This window comes from Diuraphis noxia, unplaced genomic scaffold (assembly GCF_037042655.1).
Source record: "Diuraphis noxia isolate RWA-SAM2 unplaced genomic scaffold, SU_Dnox_SAM2 contig0006, whole genome shotgun sequence".
Classification (NCBI taxonomy): Eukaryota; Metazoa; Arthropoda; class Insecta; order Hemiptera; family Aphididae; genus Diuraphis; species Diuraphis noxia.
Genome location: NW_028301716.1, coordinates 3,289,620 through 3,312,493, shown reverse-complemented (window position 1 = coordinate 3,312,493; position 22,874 = coordinate 3,289,620). Strand labels below are relative to the sequence as shown.

General features: G+C 28.3%; 1 protein-coding gene and 2 pseudogenes across 1 annotated transcript in view; all 3 read left to right on the top strand.

Annotated features, from left to right (window-relative positions):
• The window catches only part of LOC149054621 (polycystin family receptor for egg jelly-like), a 266,701-nt gene that overhangs the window by 163,088 nt on the left and 80,739 nt on the right, over positions 1-22,874 (top strand). The window contains exons 26-30 of the mRNA XM_089230158.1: positions 3,628-3,820; positions 3,874-4,026; positions 4,098-4,309; positions 4,368-4,468; positions 4,549-4,761. Coding sequence (XP_089086284.1) covers positions 3,628-3,820; positions 3,874-4,026; positions 4,098-4,309; positions 4,368-4,468; positions 4,549-4,761 — 872 coding nt within the window. The remainder of the gene's footprint in view (positions 1-3,627; positions 3,821-3,873; positions 4,027-4,097; positions 4,310-4,367; positions 4,469-4,548; positions 4,762-22,874) is intronic.
• On the top strand, positions 418-1,696 carry LOC149054631 (zinc finger MYM-type protein 1-like; annotated as a pseudogene).
• Positions 16,893-17,600, top strand: LOC149054630 (uncharacterized; annotated as a pseudogene).

The window sequence follows — 22,874 nt, the reverse complement described above, 5'->3', positions numbered from 1 at the left end:
TTTTTGAGGATTGTAAAATTACTTGCTCAATTTGATCCTATTTTAAACAATTTATTAAGTAATGAAGAACAGAAGATAAAGTATTTAAGTTGGGCTATACAAAATGAATTGATTGACATTTTAGCGACAGATTTGAGGCGTACAATTTGCAATGATATTAAATCAAGTTGTTTTTTTTCAGTTATATTAGATTCCACCAAGGATATAATAAAAAAAGATCAAGTGAGTCTCGTTATTCGGTACACTAAGGTTGATTTTGAACAAAAGATTGTGGAAGTAAAAGAATCCTTTTTGGGATTTTTTGTGTTAAAAAAACATGGTGCAGCTGATTACTCCAATCTTTTATTAGAATTATTATCCAAATATGAATTAAACATATCCAAATGCCGTGGTCAAGGATATGACGGTGCCGCAGTAATGAGTGGTTCATTTAGTGGACTCCAAAAGAGAATTTGTGAAATAGTGCCCAATGCAACTTTTATGCACTGCTGTTCTCATAATATTAACTTAATAATATGTGATGCCGCTAAGAGTTCCAGGAAAGTTCAATCATTTTTTGAAATTGTACAAGATATTTTCAATTTTTTTAGTTCAAGTGGTCCCCGGTGGACCGATTTAGCTTTCGGCGAAGAAGAAGGAACTGTTATTAGAAAAGTTGTATTAAAAAAATTATGCGCAACTCGGTGGGAAGCCCGTCATAATGCATTATATTCTTTGAGAATGCGGTTTGTAGATATTTTAAAAGCTCTCACAAAATTACAGTTGACAAGTACAAAAAAAAAATGAAAGAGATATGGCCTTAGCTCTTAAGAAAAAGTTAGAATCACCAGAATTTATTTTGATATTGTGTGTTTGGGAAAATATTTTAAAGTCTATGCAATTTGTATCCAAAAAACTGCAGTCTGTTGACTTGCATTTGCAACAGGCCTTGGATCAATTAAATACGGCCATCTCAGATATCAAATTGATGCGTGAAAACTATGATACAATTGTTGACAAAGCAAAAAAAATGTGTGATTCATGGAGTATACCATTTACATTCCATCAAAGCCGTGAACGGTATAGTAAATTATTTCCCGGTGAAATTGATGGTGATAGACGACTAACAATTACCCAGGATAATTTTAAAGTAACTGTTTTTTATTCTGTTATTGATACTATATTATCACAGCTAAAATTTAGATTTACTGGATTGAACACTGTATGTGATTATTTCAGATTTTTAATACCGTTTAGTATGATTTCAATGACAAAAGAACTTTTAATTAAGTCAACTTATGATTTTATTGAAAAGTACCGTGACGATATTAGTAGTGACTTCACGCGTCAAATAGTCAGTCTTCAAGATTTTTTTCTTTCAAAGGATAATACCACTAATACCAGTGACATTAAAAATATGACAATAAAAGATCTATCATTATTTATAATAAAAGAAAATCTATCAACTATTTTCCCTGATGTATTTACGGCTACAATGATATTCATAACTATGCCAGTCACTTCTGCTTCTGCTGAAAGGTCTTTTTCAAAACTAAAACTCATAAAGAACTACCTACGTAGTACCATTTCACAAGATAGATTATCAAGCTTGGCTTTACTTAATATTGAAAGGCTGCAAACTTCTGAAATAGATGTAGACAATATAATAAATATTTTTACAAACACAAAAGCCAGAAAAATGAATTTTTTACATTAAAACTTTAAATATTTTGTTTAAAAAAAAATTGTGTATTTTTAAATTTTGGGTTTATTAAAACCTTATAATAAAAAGTCATGCATCACGATAACCTAGTATTAGGTATACTTCATATCATATTATCATGTAACCATGAATTGTAATCGTGCACAGAACAATTCAAATAACAGCTGATAAAAATGTTAAATTTTTAACCCATAAAGTTCCTTTCTCTGATTTTTACCTAATCGCGAATCAGCCTAATCAGACATCACTGTATTGTTCCATGCCCGTAGGTATTTGTAGCGGGGACAAGCTGCGGAATACACGCAAGTATGCGTTATGTACTCATATTGTGACAAGTGACAGTAATGGTCCAATTACTAAGGTATAAAACGATATTATGAAAAGGGAGTTTACCAATTGCGCTTAAAATTACCTTTTCATATACCAATTGCGCTCTAAACATTTAAGGGTCGATAGACCAATTGCGCTCTAAAAATGTTAGGGTCGATAGACCAATTGCGCTCTATACATTTTTTACATGTATTATACAGTTTTACAAGGTTTATGCAGTTTAGTCAATGAAATCTAAAATAAAATAATATTAATAATAATCAGAGAATAGGTGGTTAAATCATAAAGTAATAAGATTTTGAGTTTATATGATGTTTACATGATATTTGTATTTTGCATGCTTTAATAATAATAATATTTTTTTTTAATTATAATTTGAACATGGCATTACAATTTAGAATAATATAATTTGGTTAGTTTACAGAATAATATATTTGTTCAATAATACATTTTTTCACTACGAGGAAAGGAGAATATAATCATCATAAGTATAAAAGAACAATTGCCTACATTAAGATATTAAAATAATTCATTTAGTCACCACGAGGTATAATAATAATATGCTAATTTAAAAAAATATATAATACAATTTTCGTACATCACTCAAATGCATACTTCCGTGATCAAAATATGTGCGTGATAATAATAATGTTTCATAAAATTCCCGATACTGGTATAAAATATATTAAAACCAGTCACTTTAGCTAGTAATCAATTGATCAATAAATATCAGGCAAATTTTAATACAAGCGCAATTGGTATATTGACCGTAAAATATAAGAAGCGCAATTGGTACACTGACCCAAAAATATATGCAGCGCAATTGGTACACTGACCCAAAAATATATGCAGCGCAATTGGTATATTGACCCTTAAATACAAATTTTGTTTTAGGCGCAATTGGTCCATAGCCGAAAAGGGAGATGAAAATACCTTATTGTAGCTATTATGTTCAACGATTATCACCGATATACCTGTCGTTGAACAATATTGGATTTATTAGTTATAGCTTCTGGACAACTGTTAAGTATTATTATGACCAGTGCCGCAAACTCCTTCAGTGTGACAATCTCCGCGAACCCTGCCAAATGTGCATTATAAAATAAATTTAGGGGCGCGACTTAAGTTTACGGCCTTTACTGAATTTATTTAAAAATTATTATTTTTACCACAGGGCATATAAATCCTAATTGTTGTGGTAGGTAAACATATTTACACAGTACAAACACCACCCCAAAACCATCCAACATTGGGAGACTATATCTCGTCAATAGATTAATTAAAAATGAAAATTTAAACGTGAAAATTCATTAAAAAATAGCCTTATTATTTTATGATATTTTTAATATAGGTTGCCATTTAAAAATCAAAAGTTGATAGTAGTTTACCAAATAAATATAAGGGCGAAAAATATTAAATATTTATAGTTCTAGAACAGCATAGATCTAAAATTTTGAAAAAAAAAAAAAAGTAAATAGTTTTTATAAATCACGGGTGTTTTACGCCTCATGAATCACCCCTGTATTTTTGATTTTATAATTTAATAATACTTATATTATTAATTGAAAGTATAATAATGTATTTTTATAAATTAGGGGTTGTTGCGTTATGGTTTATGTTTTAACGGCGTTTTGTATTATTCTATATGGTTTAAAATTTGGTCAAGTGAAAAGTCTTTGTTGGCTTACCTCAATAACAATTGGAATTCTTCAAGGAGTTATAGTGTCTTCCCCGTTTAAGATCATATTTATTAGCGCAGTCATGGCGAAATATAATTCGAGAACAGTGGTATACATTTAATGCCGATTTAACTGATGTTTTACTTGCGAAATTTTTTGTAGGATCCAATTGTGACCTTTATATATAATTTGACGTTACACCGGTACAGGAAAAAAACTTGTACCCTTTTACAAGACGTTGAGTATGTAAGGGCGATTAGAAATTACCGAAGACGTAGGTACATATATGAACCATTGACCAAAAATTCCGTGAAGGTAAATCTCCTTGTATGTAACAACCTAAGTTGTACCTAGATGTCACTAACCAGTATTTTTATCTCTCAAAGGTTTTAAAAGAACGAAGAAACCTAATGACTGACCGTACAAATACAATAATGGATGTGGTCGTTTGTATTGTTTTAATATTAACGTCTCTGAGTTTCCTTCACAATCTGAAGGTATTGAGTACTAAAAACAATACATATCGAGCTAACCAGATGGTATCCGCGTACTTGGAACGAGTGCCTACATCAGACAATCTACAAATTAATTTGGACGAGTAAAATTTTGCTATCTTTTTTATTTTTCAAGTTAAATTTGTTTTGTTCGATTTGCAGTTTGAAAACTTTCCTATCGCCCAACTTACTAAAAAAGTTACATTCGTTGGAACTATACAACGGTATTCCAATCGACAATGACACGTTGAATAAGATAAAATGTGTGTAAACGATGTTATAAGAATGATGTAGTACAGTTATAGTTGATTTAATAATGATTTTGATTTTTGCCTACTTGTAGACGACAAAAGAGGTTGGTTTGGTTTGTACAACAGCAGGCTGATTGGTGGGGGAGTCAGGTTCAGACAAGAACGGATAAATTCGTACAGCGAGAATGACCACGGGAATCATTGCACCGGTTGGACAGATCACGATGGTACAAGCGATAAATCTGCACCAAACCATCCAAGGGCGTACTCAAAACCAACAAACTTTGTCAATTTGCTGTTTAAAGGTAAGTATCCTTTTAAGAATGCAATTAAATTACCTATTAATACAACGATGACATTTCACTACTTATTTTTATCACAGAACACACTTTTATATTATATTTTTTATGATAAAATAATTCTTTTAATTATTATGTATATGTTTTTGATAAACAGTTCCACAGTACATCAATTTTAATATTAAATAACTAATTACACGTGCGTGAAGTTGGCATCCCGACTTTATTGTGTTGTCTTTAAACTAATACCATTTTTTTGCAAATTATTTGCAACACTGAAAAAAAACTGCAACAAGGTTTTACAACCCCCACAACAAAACATGGTTTGGGGTGCCAATGTTAAATTGGCACCCCAACTTTGTCATATTACCTTCAAACTAACATCATTTTTTTTGCAAATTAATGGCAACAATTTGTAATTCCGAAAAAAAAATATTTGCAACACACTTTTTACGCCCGTAGAAATAAAATTCACTCGGGGTGCCCAGTTCACGTTGCACCCAGACTATGTCGTATTACTTTCAAACTAATATCACTTTTTTGCAAATTAATGGCAACAATTTGTAATACCGAAAAAAAATATTGCAACACACTTTTTACGCCCGTAGAAATAAAATTCACTCGGTGTGCCAAAATCACATTGCACCCAGACTCTGTCATATTACCTTCAAACTTTTATCATTTTTTTTTTGCAAATGAATTGCAACAATTTGCAACAACAAAAAACAAATACGTTTTTTACTAATCTGCAAACAATTTCAGAACAATTTTTATCAAGAAAAAATTAAAATTTTATGTTTGGTTTCAATTAGAGGTGGTGTATTTATTGAATAGTTCTTTCGTTAACGATCTATAAAATATGTAGAAATGTAATGCATAATAGTTAATAAGATCTAAATTTCAATATCAAAATACATTTGATTTGAACATAAAATACAACTAAAACATTAATCTAGGTTTTTTCATGGGCACTTAACATGATAATTTTATATTATTCTCATCAGAGTTGGAAATATATACAATATTATGTTAAAAACCAATTGTACTTAATTCATATAATATTGAAAAAAATTGTTTAAAAGTGTATGTAAAATATTACAAATAATAAATGCTAATTAATGATTATTAAAATATAACGTAACCTATTATTATAAATTTATAATTATTAATGTTATATGTAAATCAGCATTTGTGGTCTAACAAACTTGTTTTTGCATCAGTGAATTTATTGATTTTTTTTTAATATCATTATGATTTTCCCAAGTTTCCCCTCTTTTTATGTATGACACATAAAATTGTTACAATTAATTTTTTTTTTTTGCAAATTAATTGTAACAATTTTTGCATAACTTTTGCTCATTTCATAAGTGACTAAAATATACATTATTAATTTAATTAATAACAGAGTACCTACATTTATAATTATTTGTATTATTATTTTTTTGTATTATCAATTATTTATTACATGTATTATTTATTTTCACAAAGCATACATTTCGAGTTACACAACATTCCAGCTGATCGATAAACGCATTTAATCATTCGGTACTTTAATTTGAAATTGCAACTTTTGTAATCTTGTGACCCAGTGTCAGCTTCTCTCAGCGTAGTTTCCTTTTCATTTCTCATAGATTCCAAGTCAACGAAAAATTGTTTTCAGGATCTCTATGAATAATTATTATTATAACAAATAACATTCATTGTAATATTAGCTATGTATCCAATAATATATTACTGATTTATATTTTATAATCTAATAGACATATAACCCTTATATACAAAATTAAAATAACATATTTATTTGTCGAAATAAATTTTGTTCTTAATATTTACCATTGTATAGTGTTTATAGGTATTTAACATTTAATTTAAATTTAAATCAATATCCATACATGGATTAATTATAAAATTATTGCCACGCTATACTAAGACTTAGATGGTTATAATCAGGGTTGGGATTTTATAGCACTTAAAATTGCATAAATATGCGCTATAATATGACCTTAACTATCGCTAAATATGCGCTAAAAATATGCAATAAAAACAACAAAATATGCAAAAAAAATGGAAATTTATTAATTAATCACTTACAAATTTGAAGTTATTATAGGTAGTTACTTAAGTTAATTATCGCTAAATATGCGCTAAAAATATGCTAGAAATATTGGATTAGATAATTTATTTAAAGGAATGTTTGCCGCTATAAATGCTTTACATAAATCGACATTAAAAGAGTTTTTTTGGTACCTCGTAAGAAACTGTTGTTTTTTTTCAATTTTATTTTGATGGCGTTTCGTTGCTTTAATATGTTTATCTGTCTTTAAGTGCTGAGTTATGTTAAATTTTTTTTCACTGTTCACTTTACACTCACATAATTGACAAAATAATACATTGTCATCTACCTTAAACACTTCTTCTCCGAACTCTGATACAAAATTATTGAGTTTACACAAAAGAGATGACTTAACTTTTGGCATTTTAAAACAAAGTTACTGCACATAAACGGCGAAAATACAATGTAACACGTGAGTAGGTACTGACTACAGGCACACGAGACAACTAGGTACCTATATAAAATGAATTGACTATAGTCTATAATACAACGTTGATAATCGGCGATTAATAATCGCAGTAGAAATCGACAAAAAAAAAAACCCAACAAAATTAGCAGATAACAAAAATTAGAACCAAATACCTAAAACTAAATTATCGTAGTATTATATTATACCTATATATTAACGCTGTACGGCATTGCATCATAGTAATCGGCCTATTTACTTAATCTATAGGTACATTTACAATTTATTTGATAATTCAATTGAGAAAAATCTAAAAACATGTTTACTAAAATATAATTTCATAACATTTTGACAGATTTTGATTCAAAAACAGGTAAAAATGCAAAAAAATCTCAAAAAACCCAAAAAAAGCAGTAAAAACTAAAAAATCGTAAAATATGCAAAAAAAAGCAAAATAAAATTTTTAATTTGAGTTCTCTGTATCATGAAACACATTTTTAGCTTACTCTGCTATTTTTTAAGCATCTCATAAGAAATATGCAAATGCTATAAAATCCCAACCCTGGTTATAATAGATATGTCTGCTATAATAGTATAATAATTAGTATACAGCACAATAAACATATATTATTATATCATAATCCTTAAATAGCTCATTAATCAAAACTAAAAATGCATGTAATTGTATTACTATTTCGGGATTTCCTAGTTTTTATGTAGTGTTATCATCTATGTTATAATATATCATCGATTTTAGTTGAAAATAATAATTAGATTGATGGCTGCACACTTGTAATGCAGTGCTTAAAAATAATTTGTTTACCATTCTTTTTTTTTTCTTCTTTTAGGCTTATAGCGGTCCATTGAGGACCATCGCCGCTTCTAAAATACATTTCCTTTTTGTAATTTGTTTACCATTATAAAATTAAAACCAAAGTGATTCTATTCTTATTTGAAATCCAGCGCAGTGACAATAAGCTCCTTTAGCTCGGTGTTTTTCTGAATTATTAGATATTTAGTATCCACTATCCATCGTATTTTTGATTTTAGCTTGTATGTAGTTGTTTTTTTTTTGTTTAATTACCTACGTCGTGTTATTGTAATTAAATAAAATGGTAAGTTTTTTAGACTATTGTAGTTGTATTATTAGAATTAATTTGTTATAAGATTAAAAAAAAAAAAAAAAAATATGAATTTAATTTTACATTATTATGTTTGCCATTTTGTATGACCTAATGAAATTCTAGCACTTTTTTTATACTTAGAAATTAATCCATAGTAAAAACTACAGGCTGTATTAAAAAAAAAACTTATCTATTAGATAGGTAAAAATATTAATCAAATATGTTTTAAATATGGCTAATATCTCACTCTGCTATTGCTATTACTATGGCATTTTTCTCAAATTTTAGATTTTAAAGAAAATTTGTACAACATTATAAAAAATATTTCAATATTATTATTATGGGGTTTTGCTGTTACACATTGATAAAACAAACGCTCATCCAGACATACTCCGATCACATACGCTTTAATTTTTAAATTTAAATTTAATTTTTAATAATTTTAAATAATGCTTAAAATGTAAATGTATACTATTGTTTATTAATATTATAATTCATATTTTGAATTACTATTACACCTGACATCACACCCATATCTCTTATAAAAATTATTATTTATAAATACATTTTTATCACTTATTTTGATTTTTTAGATCATTTTTAATATTAATTATTTAACATTTTAAATAGTTTTATTTCATTATCTCTTAATAACTCTAATGAATCCAAGTGAGTTGTTATTAATTATTATCCTTTTTTGTAAAAAAAATTATTTTTGGTTTATATTCAATAAACAAATTAAAATATTAGAATTAAAAACTGAAATAATCTTTATATATAATATATATCACTTTATCTAATCCACTCAAAAGGTATGCTAGTAGCATACAATTAGCAAATTCCAGCAAGTTTGTTTTAAAAGTGACTTGCTAATTTTTAAATTTTTTATGATTAATTAATAATTGAATAGGCTAAGCTATAATAACTTATATTAATCATTTTTATTGACTATTACTATTATTATTATTTTATTTTTTGTTTAATTGTGTTTATAAATTAGTATTATATTATAAATCATGTTTTTGAGTAGGGACCGGATTTATATGCAAATGCATATATTATGTACCTACCTATTGCACTTATTGAAATAAGGTTTTTAAAATCTGATGAGAATTATCCCGAATTAAGATCATTCTTATTGAAATAACACTAATTTTATTTCTAATATTAGTGAATTCTACGTTTTTAATGATTAAAAGTATTTTACGACACCGAGTTTCAATTAATAACGTAATATCAAAAAATAGAAAAACGGATAAGTGATGTATAACGTCTAAAAAATTTAAAAATATAAATGATTTGGTGACAATGTTAAAATCGTTTGAATCAGTGACTGAAACATGAATCTAGGAAAAATTACCTGGAGAAGAAATACCCACGGAAAAAATACCCTAGGGAATAATACCCGATAGAAAAAATACCTTAGGAAATAATGCCCATATATTATTTCCACGGGTATTATTTTCTAGGGTATTTTTCCATGGTTATTTTTTCATCGGATATTTTTTCCATTTACCCTGAAACATTGGAAGGGGAAACATATGTAACTGCGTCAATTGCCAATTGATTAATTAAAAGTCTTTTAAATTGTATGCAAGAAAAAGAAAATGACTCAGATTTTATTAAGACAATAACATTTTCCATTTCAAATGATTTAAAGAAAAGAAAAGATCAGGTGAGCATTTACCGTCAAAAGCTTCAGCACTAGATCCTAAATACCACAAACTTAATTTTTTATCGAATGCCCAAAAAACTTCCGCCTGAGAACAGTTATAAAATGAAATTAAGAACTACCAAACGAATCCAATTACAACTACAGTTGAACGTGATCATGGTCAAAATTTAAATTCTGATGAAGACGAACCAGTCGAACCACTGACAAAAAAAATACGATCTCTTATGGCTGATAGTGATGAAGAGGACGAAGATTAAGACTTATGAAGTATAGGTATAAAAGTATGACAGCTAAAGTAGGCCATAATCAAAATCCATTATTATGGTGAAAATACAATAAGAGAATATTTCCTGCAGTTTCATAGATGGTAAACAAATATTTAAGTGTAGTAGCAACAAGTGTTCCGTGTGAACGATTGTTTAGTGAAGCTGGTCAAACCATTACTAAAAGAAGAAATCGGTTATCACTGGACAGAGTCGATCAATTACTTTTTTTGAATTCATATTTGAAAGAAAAAGTTGAACCAAATAAGGATAATGTAATGATATGAAAATGTGAGCTATTAAATATAATATATTTTATTATTTTAGTTAAATATTAAATATTTTTAATTTTTAGGAAGCGGTTATACAAAATTTGGAGGAAGCAGTGAATAATGAATAATATACCATCTATAATTTTAATTAAATAGTGTTTACTAAATACTTTGTTTTTCTAGTTTATATGAAATATTAATTAATAGACTTATCACCGGTGCCCCATGGTACTTAACAAATGCAGCCCTCCACAACGATTTAAAAATACCAACAGTAAATGAACTTGCAAAAAGTCACTACAAAAGTTTCCACTCAAAATTAAAAAATCACACGAACCCCGTCATTCAAAATATGTCCTCTCTTACATTACCAACTAGCCGTCGATTAAAAAGAAACTGGGCTAGAGATCTCCTTAATTAGGGAAAAAAACATTTCTGAGGTTCTGTTAATGAACTGTCTCATCTTCACGTTATTCATGTTTGTATACCTTCTTTGTTATCCCTATTTCTTGTCGTTTTTTTTATTGTAAAACAGATTGAATATTTAATAAAAAAAAAACTTGTTATTGTTATTCTGTATCGTTTACCTTCTAGGCGTAATCCTTATGATGAAAATAAAAATAAAATAAATACAATTTTGTAGCACAACACATTATTTTTATAAGCATATATTGAGAATCTTTTTGCTTATAATTTCGGTCCTTATTTATGTAGTTATTAAAAAAAAAATTACAAATTAAAAGAGTGGTCAAGTGGGTAACGCTTTGCTTAACAGTTGGTATCGAGTGGATATCGGACATAGAATAGTTCGCTATAATGGATGTTAATATGCAATGATAGATATCATTGCAAACGAAAAGGTATTCTGAACGGATATCATTTATTAGCCTAGGACGCCTAGGTTATATATTTTCCTCAAGGTTTTAAAGAAGGTGGTTTATGTTTTAATGATCTAAATACTCCAAAATTAAATCATTTATAGGAAATAACAATTTAAATAACTGATGTATATTTCATGTATCTACAACTAGTAATTTTTAATTATAGTAAAAATCTAAAATTATTTGATAGTAAATCTTTATTTTACGCGTGAATTTTGGATTTCATAAAGTTCATAAAGATTTAGATTTTAGATACAATTTTTTTTTTTTATTATTCAAAGCTAAACTTCTTTTATAAATATTGTAAGTCAAACGTATGGGGAATCTTGTATTCCGACAAGTTATGGTGTTCACAGACACGACAAAAAAAATGTTTTAATAACTTATAATATTTTATAACAATCATATAACTACATTTTTATTAATTTACGTCTATATTTTAGGGAAAAAGAAGTAGATAACCAATCATAGATCCGGATACTTTGTTTGAGTTACTTAAAAGTAAAAAATAGGAGATTTTCAATAACGGACATTTAAGACCACCTTCTCATGAAGAATGGGATGATATAATAAAAGAACTAAATTATGTTGTACCAAAAACTACTTAAGATATTGGGAATAGAATTGCCTGTATTAGAGGAAAACTATGAACGTGAAAGTGAAAACACAAAAGCCTCAACTGATGAAGATTGTAGCACGGACACGAATGACGATAAAGAAAAATCTCTTTTTAAACTCATTATACCATATAAGAGTTATATAGAATTTGAGCCATCGACGGTTATTTGTAAAGAAAAAGGAAAATGTAGATCATATGACGTTCTTAAACCAAACACATGGGTTGATATAATAAATGATGCATTTTTAATGGAGTACAAATTACCGTGTAACTCTATATACAAATCTTGTAAAGTTAGAAGAAATTTAAATCGTTGTAAATATTTCCTTACACTTAAAGCAAAATGTAAAAATTGTACTTCTGAAATATTTGGGTGGAGTAATAAAAAACCATCTATAGGTGAGGCACTAGAACTTAGGATTTTGACCAAAGACACTACTAAAGATATTGAAAGACATGATTCTAAAAGGCCATTACGTGGTACCAAACGGGATATTGTTGGTAATATGCTTGTAAAGGATCTGGCGAGTAATTGGCGTCGTGAAGCTGCATCTGACATGGAATTTGGACAAACTTCTACAGCTAATTTATATGATAATGATGTGTTACGGAAAAGTAAACAAGAATAAAATTATAAAACTCTTGAAATAGTCATAAAAAATCCTGTGGAATCTCTGGTTGAGCTTCAACGCAACTCAACATTTGCTGGTTCTATACATAGTATAGGGATTGATCCATTTCATGCACATTATTAGACCAGACATCAACTAATTATTTATAAAGATGTATACAAACAGTACGCTAAGCTCTCTATAGATGCAACTGATGTACTTGTTAGAAAAAATGATTCTCTCGTCTTTAAGTTTACCATCAGCGCATATTTTTTTATATGAAGCTTTAATAAGTACACATTAGATCAGATACCTGTATCCCAAATGGTATCTGAAAAACAAGATACGTTAACAATATTTAACTGGGAAGCGAATTGGATCAAAAATGTTGTTTAAAACCACCTAACGAGGTAGTATGCGACTTATCAATGACACTTTTAGGAGCGATTTCGATGGCATTCTGTAAAAATAGTTATAGTCCCAGTAAACACTGAAACATCTATGAAACGTCTAATATACTTTATCCTAAATTATTTGTGATGTATATTTAATGTCTAAAAGGAGATGACATAGATGTCTATAATAGGTCTATATGCACCGCTTTTTTGGTTTACACCTAACTGATATTAGACATCTAACAATTGACATTTACACAACATCTATTACTAAAACGTCAAAAAGATGCATATTATTGGAACCTACATAGATCTTTGACTTATAATATATTAATCAAATAATGTTTAATATAATTATTCAAAACTATCTAAAATGTTTATTAAAATATTATAACCATGCATTAATGTCAATAATAAAGACACATTATTTTAAAATAAATTAAAAAAAAATTATATACAAACGCAACAATAACTAAAATTATTTCAATATTAAAAAATAATTATTAACTAATACTAATTATATTGAGATCATAATAATTAATCTCACTCAAGACATTTTAGTGAATTACATTATTTTATTCTTATAATTTACGAGAAACAAGAAAAACAATCATTTTGTAGTCATTTTATAAATTATAAATACATGATTTCAAACATAAAAATAATATTAGTTCTAATCAGTCAGTAATGTAATGCCAGCCTGTTCTAGTCAGTAAAATGTCAGTGGATATATTAAGTAACATTATTATTATTATTATTATTATTATTAAGTATAATTAAGTATAGCTATACTTAATAGCCAAAAAAGCTCATTATATTTTATATGTATACATATAAAATTATAATATACATATTTTATATCTATATGAAAAAACAATTATCTACAAATATACTATTTTTATTTTTTTTTTTTGTTAGTTGTCTGTTCGATATTCTTGTGGATGCCAATCTTAACCATGTTCTTATTCTGGTTTTAATTCGTGTTCGGTGCCATCTTTGTGAAAATTCAAAGTTACATCTATTTTAATATACACAATTATTTATAGTTTTATAATTCAATTGGAAAATGTCGAATAAGTAAATTACTTACCAATTATTATATGATAAATGGTTAACTCCTTAAAAGCATTTTTTGAATTATTTTTGCTATCAAAATTGTAATACGTTGCAGATTCATCAGTAAAAAGGGTTCGAAACATTGATGTAACTGAATCATTTAAGCTGGAAGAACATCCACATTGTCGTAATCTGGTTTTCTATATAAATTATTAATAAAAGTGAAGATATTTATAATATATATTTTATTACCATTAAATGATATGATGCTGAATCTTTTAACTTTCCTTCCATTTCCACAACATCAGAAAGGCATCTAAGAGGAAAATTATTGAATACATTTCTGAACTTCTCCTGGACACCAGTACTGGAATCTTTTAAAGTTGTTTTATTCTGTTTTAAAATATCCTAGAGCAGACAATTAGTAAAATAACTGAACTTCAATTGTTTTTCCATTAAATTGGCAATTTTTGATAAAATACCTACAAACCATATTATATTAATTATAATAATAAGGCATTAAAACTGTAGAACAATTATTAAGATTATACCTGATTCGTTAGTAGTTATCCCAACATTATTACTAACTGCAGGAGAGTGACAATGTGTATCATTTAACGTCAGGTGATAATTATACTATAAAATGTGTTTAACCTCTTCAGACCTAGTGTGCTCAAAACAGGACAATATTATATTGTACTAAATGCCTGATATAAAATTTTAAAAAAACCATACTAGATAACTGATGTCCCAATTTGTACACAATTGATTACTTGGGTTAATCGTTATTGTTTTATTTTAAGAAAATAATATGCCATTGCTGTAACAGCTGAATCTTAATTTTAATAAGATTATGTAACTATCTAGTGTATTTTTAATTTTTATAATAATTATGAACCCAATGAAATACTAAAATAAACTTCGAACATTTTTTCTAAAATTAGAATATTTTTAACATAAAATATTACAATGTAAACAAAACCAATGTTATTCTAAATTAGACTAGAGAGCGCGAATGAATTTTACAAAACTTTATCGATAAGAAAATATTTTGTTTGTTGTATTAAATATACACTTGAATAATGTACTCAAAGTAGGACATTCGGTTAATAACCATCACGGTTACATATTGACACTCAACTCGGTCCACGCGTGTCGCATTTTTGCTATTTCTAATCGTAATTATCTTTTTTGTTTTAAAATAATACCTAGCCAAAACTTATAATGTCGAAACTTACATCACAAGAAATTATGTCTTTAATACATGATGGCAATATATCCGATTTTAATGAATGCAGTGATGATGAAATTACTTTTAATATTAATGAATTTGAAGACGATGCTATTAATTGGGATGAACTCGGCGTACTTCAAAGAGAGCTGGAAACAGCAGAAAATTCAAATGACCAGGACTTAAGCATGTTAACAAATGAAAACTCAATTGACGATGAAAATAATCAGGTACCACATTTCAATTTATCTATACAAAATAAATTTAAAAGTGACTTTGCATGGGGGTCAAATTTAAAAATTTCTAATAAAAGTAAGTTTATTCGAGAATCGTCCAATGATTTTAATCAGTACCAAAGAACACAATGGACTCCCTTGGATTATTTCAAGCATTTTATTCCCGATCAAATTATGGAAAACTTTTCATTTCATACTAATTCTCGATACGTTGAACAACGTGGGAAATCTTTAAAAACTACACTAAATGAAATTAAAAATGTTTTTGGAATTTCGATTTTTATGTCGAGTATGGGTTATCCACAAATTCGAATGTATTGGACAAAAGGAACTAGAGTACCTTTAGTTTCAAATAATATGGCAAGAGATAGATATTTTTTAATCCGTTCAAATTTAAAAATTGTAAATGATTTTTCCATTTCGGATGAAATAAAAAAAAAAGATTTTCTCTGGAAAAATACGACCACTTTTAGACAGTGTAAGAAACGGTTGTCTTCAACTTATAAGGGATACACATATTAGTATTGACGAACAAGTTATTCCATTTACCGGCACCACTCGATTAAAACAATACGTCAAAGGTAAACCTAACCCTGAAGGTCTTAAAGATTTCGTATTAGCTGATAGAAATGGCTTAGTTTTAGATTTTTTTATATATCGAGGTAAAAAAAACTACAATTGATCGTGACGATTGCAAATTTTCATTAACTTGGGCTGAATCAGTTGTATGGCATTTAAGCGAAACAGTTCCACCCAAACGTGTTTATATTTTGATCGATATTTAACCACTGAAAAATTAGTACAGATACTACTTAAAAAATAAAATATTTTCTACGGGTACAGTAATGAAAAATCATTTGCCAAAAAATGTAATATTAATGTCAGATAAAGCAATGATGAAATCAAAAAGAGGTACTTCAAAAAAATATGTGAGAGAAGATAAAAAAATGGTATTGACAGATTAACTAGTAGAAGAATTATGCAAACGAAACTGCATCTGCCAGATTGTGTACATCAGGTATGTTCTTATCACTTGGAACCCCAAACTTGTGAACTACCACCTTATCAACAAACTAGTCAGCTGTTTTTCGGTGACTTTAACGCTGGGCTTTTTCATTATCCACCTGTGTTTCAACTCCGATTTAGCTTGCGTGCTGTACTACATTACTGTACTTTGTGTTGTATTCTCTTGTCTTAAGGAGTTATTTTCAAGCATTTTTATATATTTCTTTTTTCAATAACCTTGCATAAAATTATGTCTTTAACACCCTCTTCCGTGGCTTCAAATACTCGTGCACAGGCTCAGAAATCTCCTTCTACCTCTGACATTTTGAAGGCAATCAATTCGCTCTCTACTTCTCAATCATCGCAGTTTAGTGAACTTAAAAGTAGCATTTCGACACTCACTTCCCAAGTAGCAGATCTGGTTACTGAAAATGCTTTTTTCCGGGCTGAAATTGGTGTGCTTCGTTCAAGAATTGATGTTTTGGAATCACGTCCGGTCCTCTCTATTGATTCGTCTTCTGTGATTTTTCGTGAATCTACTGAACGAAGCAAAATCGAATTTAATGCAATTGCATATGGAGTGCCTGAATCCGCTGCCAACACCGCTGCTTTAAGATTTAATGATGTTCTACGTACACTTAGCAATCTTCTTGAACAAATAAATATACCTGTACCCACCAATCTTAAGCTAATACGCCTAGGAAATAGTAATGCGAATAAACCAAGACCTTTGAAGGTAATCTGCCAATCCAAGGCCGATGCTTCTCATCTTATTTTAAATTTTAATTCACAAACGCGGAATGGATTATAACCAGAACCTAGTTTTCGTATTGTTCGGGACAAAACCACGCTTGAACGGGAACTTTTGCGTAAAGCTCATTCCGATCTGCAACGTAAAATTGAAAGTGGCTCTTCAGATTTTACTATTTCATATGTCAATGGTACCTTCAGTGATTAAAGCCGGTCCAAAAAACATGAACCCCAGAGGAGGAAGCAATCATCGACCGAGTTCCACTCAGCATTTGCATTAGTTCCTGATTTCAACTCTGATTTGCATGTTTATTGTAAAAATAATATTTTTTGTATCTTTTGCCGTTTTTCTCATTCTACCTTTAACTCATTTTTATCTAAATTTAATAATATTAAAACTAACTTTTCTTCTATACCCTACCCTAAGTTTAATAGTTTTAATGTTATGCCTAATATTGATCATTGTTTTAAAATTTACTACCAAAATGTACGTGGGCCTTCGTAGTAAATTGTTTAATCTCCGAACTAATTTTATTATATTATCTTATGATGCTTATATTCTTACTGAGACTTGGCTTTCTGATGACATATCTAGTTCCGAATTATGTTTTGATGGGTATTTAATCTTTAGGTGTGACAGAAATGTACGTACAAGTAACTGTCGTCGAGGAGGAGGTTCATTAATTGCTGTCAAGAAAGAGCTAAGACCAATCTTAATTACGACTTCATTTGACACTTGTGAGCAAGTTTTTGTTCGCCTCACTCTAACCAGTGGTCCCTCTGTATTTTTAGTTGGAGTATATGGTCGTATGGCCGCCGATGGTCAAAAAAAGAGTTAAAAAAAATTGACATCGAAAGACCTAATTGTATTAAAAATTATGTGGGTGAAAATAGTGGCTGGTATAATAATTTACCACCAAAAGTATTTCGAAAAAGTGGACAACATTTACCAATAGCAGAAGAACTTAGTTTCCCAAATAGATGCCGTATGCAAATTTAAAAGTCGCATTAAATGTGATAAATGTAATTTATTTTTATGCCTTAATAAAAATAATAACTGTTTTTATAATTTCCATAAATGATGAAATTATTCAACTAATATGTATTACAATGTTTAATATTTAATATTTAATATTTTTTAATGTTCATACAAGAAGGGTATTTGTAATAAATTATATGAATTATTTTATTTTATTTAAAATATTAGTACTTTTTAAGTCAGAGTGTCAGACTGTTACTTATTAATTAGTATTTTTTAGTTATAATTATGGACTTAACATTTATTTTAATTAATTTAATAAAAAAATGTAATAATAAATGTAATAATTTATTTTGAATTATTATTTAACCGTATGAAAACCTATTGGCTATTACCTAATGTCCTTTTATGAGGACTATGTTTGTAACTCAGACAACCATTGATAACTTTAATCATATCGTATAAAAGTAGTACTTTTATTATCGTATATATGTGTACAATAAACTGTAAAAACATTGGTAACACTGGATTGACGAAAAATTTTCAGGTGGTTCGTCGATTTTATTGCATGTCCTATTTTGTACACATTAGTTATTTGCCTTGATTTTTAAATATTCCCATCGGTCTGAAGAGGTTAAATAATTATTATTGCAATATTGTATATTCTATAGATCTAAGATATGCCATAATATGTAACCAGGTTACCTGTATTTGTAGGAGTATTGGTTAAATGTTCCATTCCGTACATGTCATTATTTTCCTCTGCATTTAACACTAAAATAATGATATGAAAGGTTAAGTAGATGATCGGTCTAATAAGTACTTCGATTGTGTCAATGTATTATAATTACATTAGTAAGTATAAACGTACTTGATATACCATTACTTCTAAACATATCTTCACTATTATGTATTAATTCAACTTCTATAAATATTTAAATTAAATATATTGAAATGTGATTAAATAATTTAGGTAGTTATTTTTATTGGTTATGTTATATTATATACAATGTCATACCTGGATTGGTTAATGTTTTTTGTTAGTGAAATGATGATGAGGGTCAAATACATTTCTACCAATTTTGTCATCTAAAAATTAAAATGTTTATGCATACTTAAAAAGAGTAGATAAAACTATTTATTTTAATCAATAAATTTGGTTGCTATATATTTATTATTTTGTTGTAAATGCAAAACTAGTAAGTATTAACTTACTTGATAAAAATATCTTCAGTATTATGTATTATTTCAACTTTTATAAATATTTAAATCATAAATATGTTAAAAAGTAATTAATTTTTTTTTATCATATTACAATGTCATACCTGGATTAGTTAATGCTTTTCCAGTTGAATGATAATTAGCACCAAATAAATTTCTACTGCTTTTCATATCTAAAATGTTTATACATATTTAAAAAGTGTATAATTTTGTTTTAATCAATAAATTAATTCATTACCATTTTTTTTTTGTCCATTTGTCCATTTTTGGGCCATTAAGTCAAGTTCTGAGACTAGTTCCCCTTTCTGTAAGGCGTGATAATTTTGATATCATTTTTATTCAGCGTCTGATCGAAGGTAAAGTTGATGCCCCAAGACTACTTGGAGAACGTAGCTTTCGTATTCCTAGTAACACTAGGCTTCAATGTAATTTTTATATACCCACCAATAAATCAAACTTCTCCCGGATTACCCCACTTATAAGGATGATGCATAATGCAAATAATCATATAGACTATTAAGCCATATGTAGTACTAATGCTCACATTTTTTTTTTCTTCACATAACTTACACCACGTTGTTTTTTTGTTTTACTTACTTACTAATTCTTTTTCTTCTCTCTTTTATTAAGTTAGTATAAGTTACGCATCTTACATATATTGTATATGTTTTTTATACTGTTATCTATGTACTTCCTGTCTGTTATTTTGTAAAAGCCGTCTGGCGTTGATTATAATAAATAAATAACTAAATAATAATATGTTATAAACCGTCTAATTGTAGTATACGATAGACCGTAGACTATGTAGACGTCTGCGTAGACATATAGACTTTTAGTATACCTAAAATAGATGATGTGTGTTGGCTGGGGTATCATATGTCGAACAATGTTTTGTTGTCTTCATTGGATATCACACAAACCTACCAAATTGTTACATACGGATTGATGTTGCACATGAAATGAAAATGTTCTGTCGCAATAAGAATTTGCAAGGAAATAAAAATTGGACTCTGAAACAATTTTATTTCAGATGTATGCGATTTATTGTAACATCAATCAGTATTGAATATTTTAAAGAAACGTTATCTGCTCTATTGAATGTAATGTTAAGTTAGATAGATGGCTGGACAGATGATAATGTGGAAACTCCCTCAGAGACGAGTAGATGGTTTTTATTAAACAAAATTAAAGATATTGAAGTAACAGAAAACGCGAATGAAGAAGCATCAGATAGATTGGCAGTGTAATTATTTTGAAAATGATGATAATGATAATACAAATTATGTTCCGACAAGTCATATAAACCTATTTGTAAATGAAATCGAAAATGTTATGTAAAGATAATTCAAAAATTATAGTTGATCGATTATCGGCTTATTATCTTCCAGATCTGTCAAGAGATATTATACGCTACTCTAAATATTTTACACTATGGACCAATGTTATGCAACCTTCTTTTAGGTCCCCACACAAAAACGCTTCATCGGCTCCAGTTGAATGCGATTTTTCGGATTTAAAAAATTAAATTTTGCGCTTCAATAGTCAACCTATGACAGCTGACCGATTTGTTGCCCAACATTTAATTAATATTAAAAATTATTGTAAATTATTCAGAAGTGAACAAATAAAAAATAACAATAAAGAAATTAAAATATTGGACAGTAATACCAATAAGAAAATAAACATACAGTTGGAAGAAAATGAAGTCGAAAATTATAAATCAAAAACATCAAAACTCCAAAAGTCAATTTTAGTTAATAACTCTCATAATACATACGACAAAAAATAAGAAATATTGAGGTCGATAATTGCGAAACTGGATCTGAATATAGTATAACTGAAGCTATTAACAATTATTTGGATAATGTAATTGGAGTCACAAATGTATGTAACGATGGTGATATAGAAATAAAAAATGTGGTACCGAAAGCAATTTATCATAACGAAACAGAATCTGGAGATGAACTATGTGATAATATTGATAACTATGACAATTATAACGCAATGAACGCAGTAGAAAATTGGAGAGGCCGTGGAGAAGGTGAAGATATTGAACCACTATATGAAGTCGGAACTATCAAAAAAGAAAAAAAAATAACCAAATATATGGACCCTACTCCAGAAATCGATATGATTTTGAATAAAAAAACAAGATCACAGTCCAACAAACTTCTTTTAAATGGAAATATTAAACATGTTTAAGAGTTTCAAACTAAAGATATATTATTAATAACACATGTCCTTTGAATGCAGTAGCAGCAGTAATTACTATGGCTTTTATTGATTATCCTCAATATGAGATTATGTGGATTCTTATAATAATATTTTTTTTTAATTTTGTAAAACAATTAACTATCAACGGAACATCTAAACAAACATGCATTGAGAGTTTACAAATATTAAAAACCATTTTTAAAGAAGTTAATGGAGTAACAGAAATTAAATTAATACCTAGATACAAGGTGTAATGTATTACATTTAGTAACTAAGCTATTTGTCAATGCTCCATCTGCTATTGAACATGTTCATTGTTTTAATAATAACTGCTCATACTTCAATATTGTAAGAAATAGTGCCATAACTATACCATTATAGTTCGTTTAGAAAATGGCATACAATGTCTCCAGAATGCATTAATAAATTATACATTGACAAACAATACTAATTGCGTTGAATGTGGTTGCATTTTGTTGTTGTTTGGTTATTTTTTCTCTAACGGGTATAACAATTATATTGTAAAACTATTTCTTATATTATTATTATACAACATTATTAACTTACTTAGCTTTAAATTTTTATTTAATATAAACATATGGTATATATGCAACCAGCAAAATAGGATGACTCATATATTTTCCAACTATAAATTTGTATTTAAAACACAACATCGAATTTTAACGATTTTGCATTATTCCTATACCTAGTATTATAAACGCACACTCTTATTGTCGACGCCAAGATGTAATATAATTTGGTTGGTACCTATGTAAAGAGTACATGAATATCTCGCCGCTGACCAACACACACACACACACACGCAAACAGTCACCATATAATTGTAGTTTATTTTCGTAGGGTATATTTTTGTATTAATTATGTGATTGTGAATTATTATATAATATGTAGATTAAGTAAACGCGTTATCGGTCGCCGCCGGTTCGCCTGTGCCGACTTAGTTAGAACGGCCGCCCAACCAAGCTAGTCCGTTCCGTAATGCCTACGAGGAAGATCCTATATTATTTTATTACGTACGCTAATCGTCGTCAAAGAAAATATATTAAT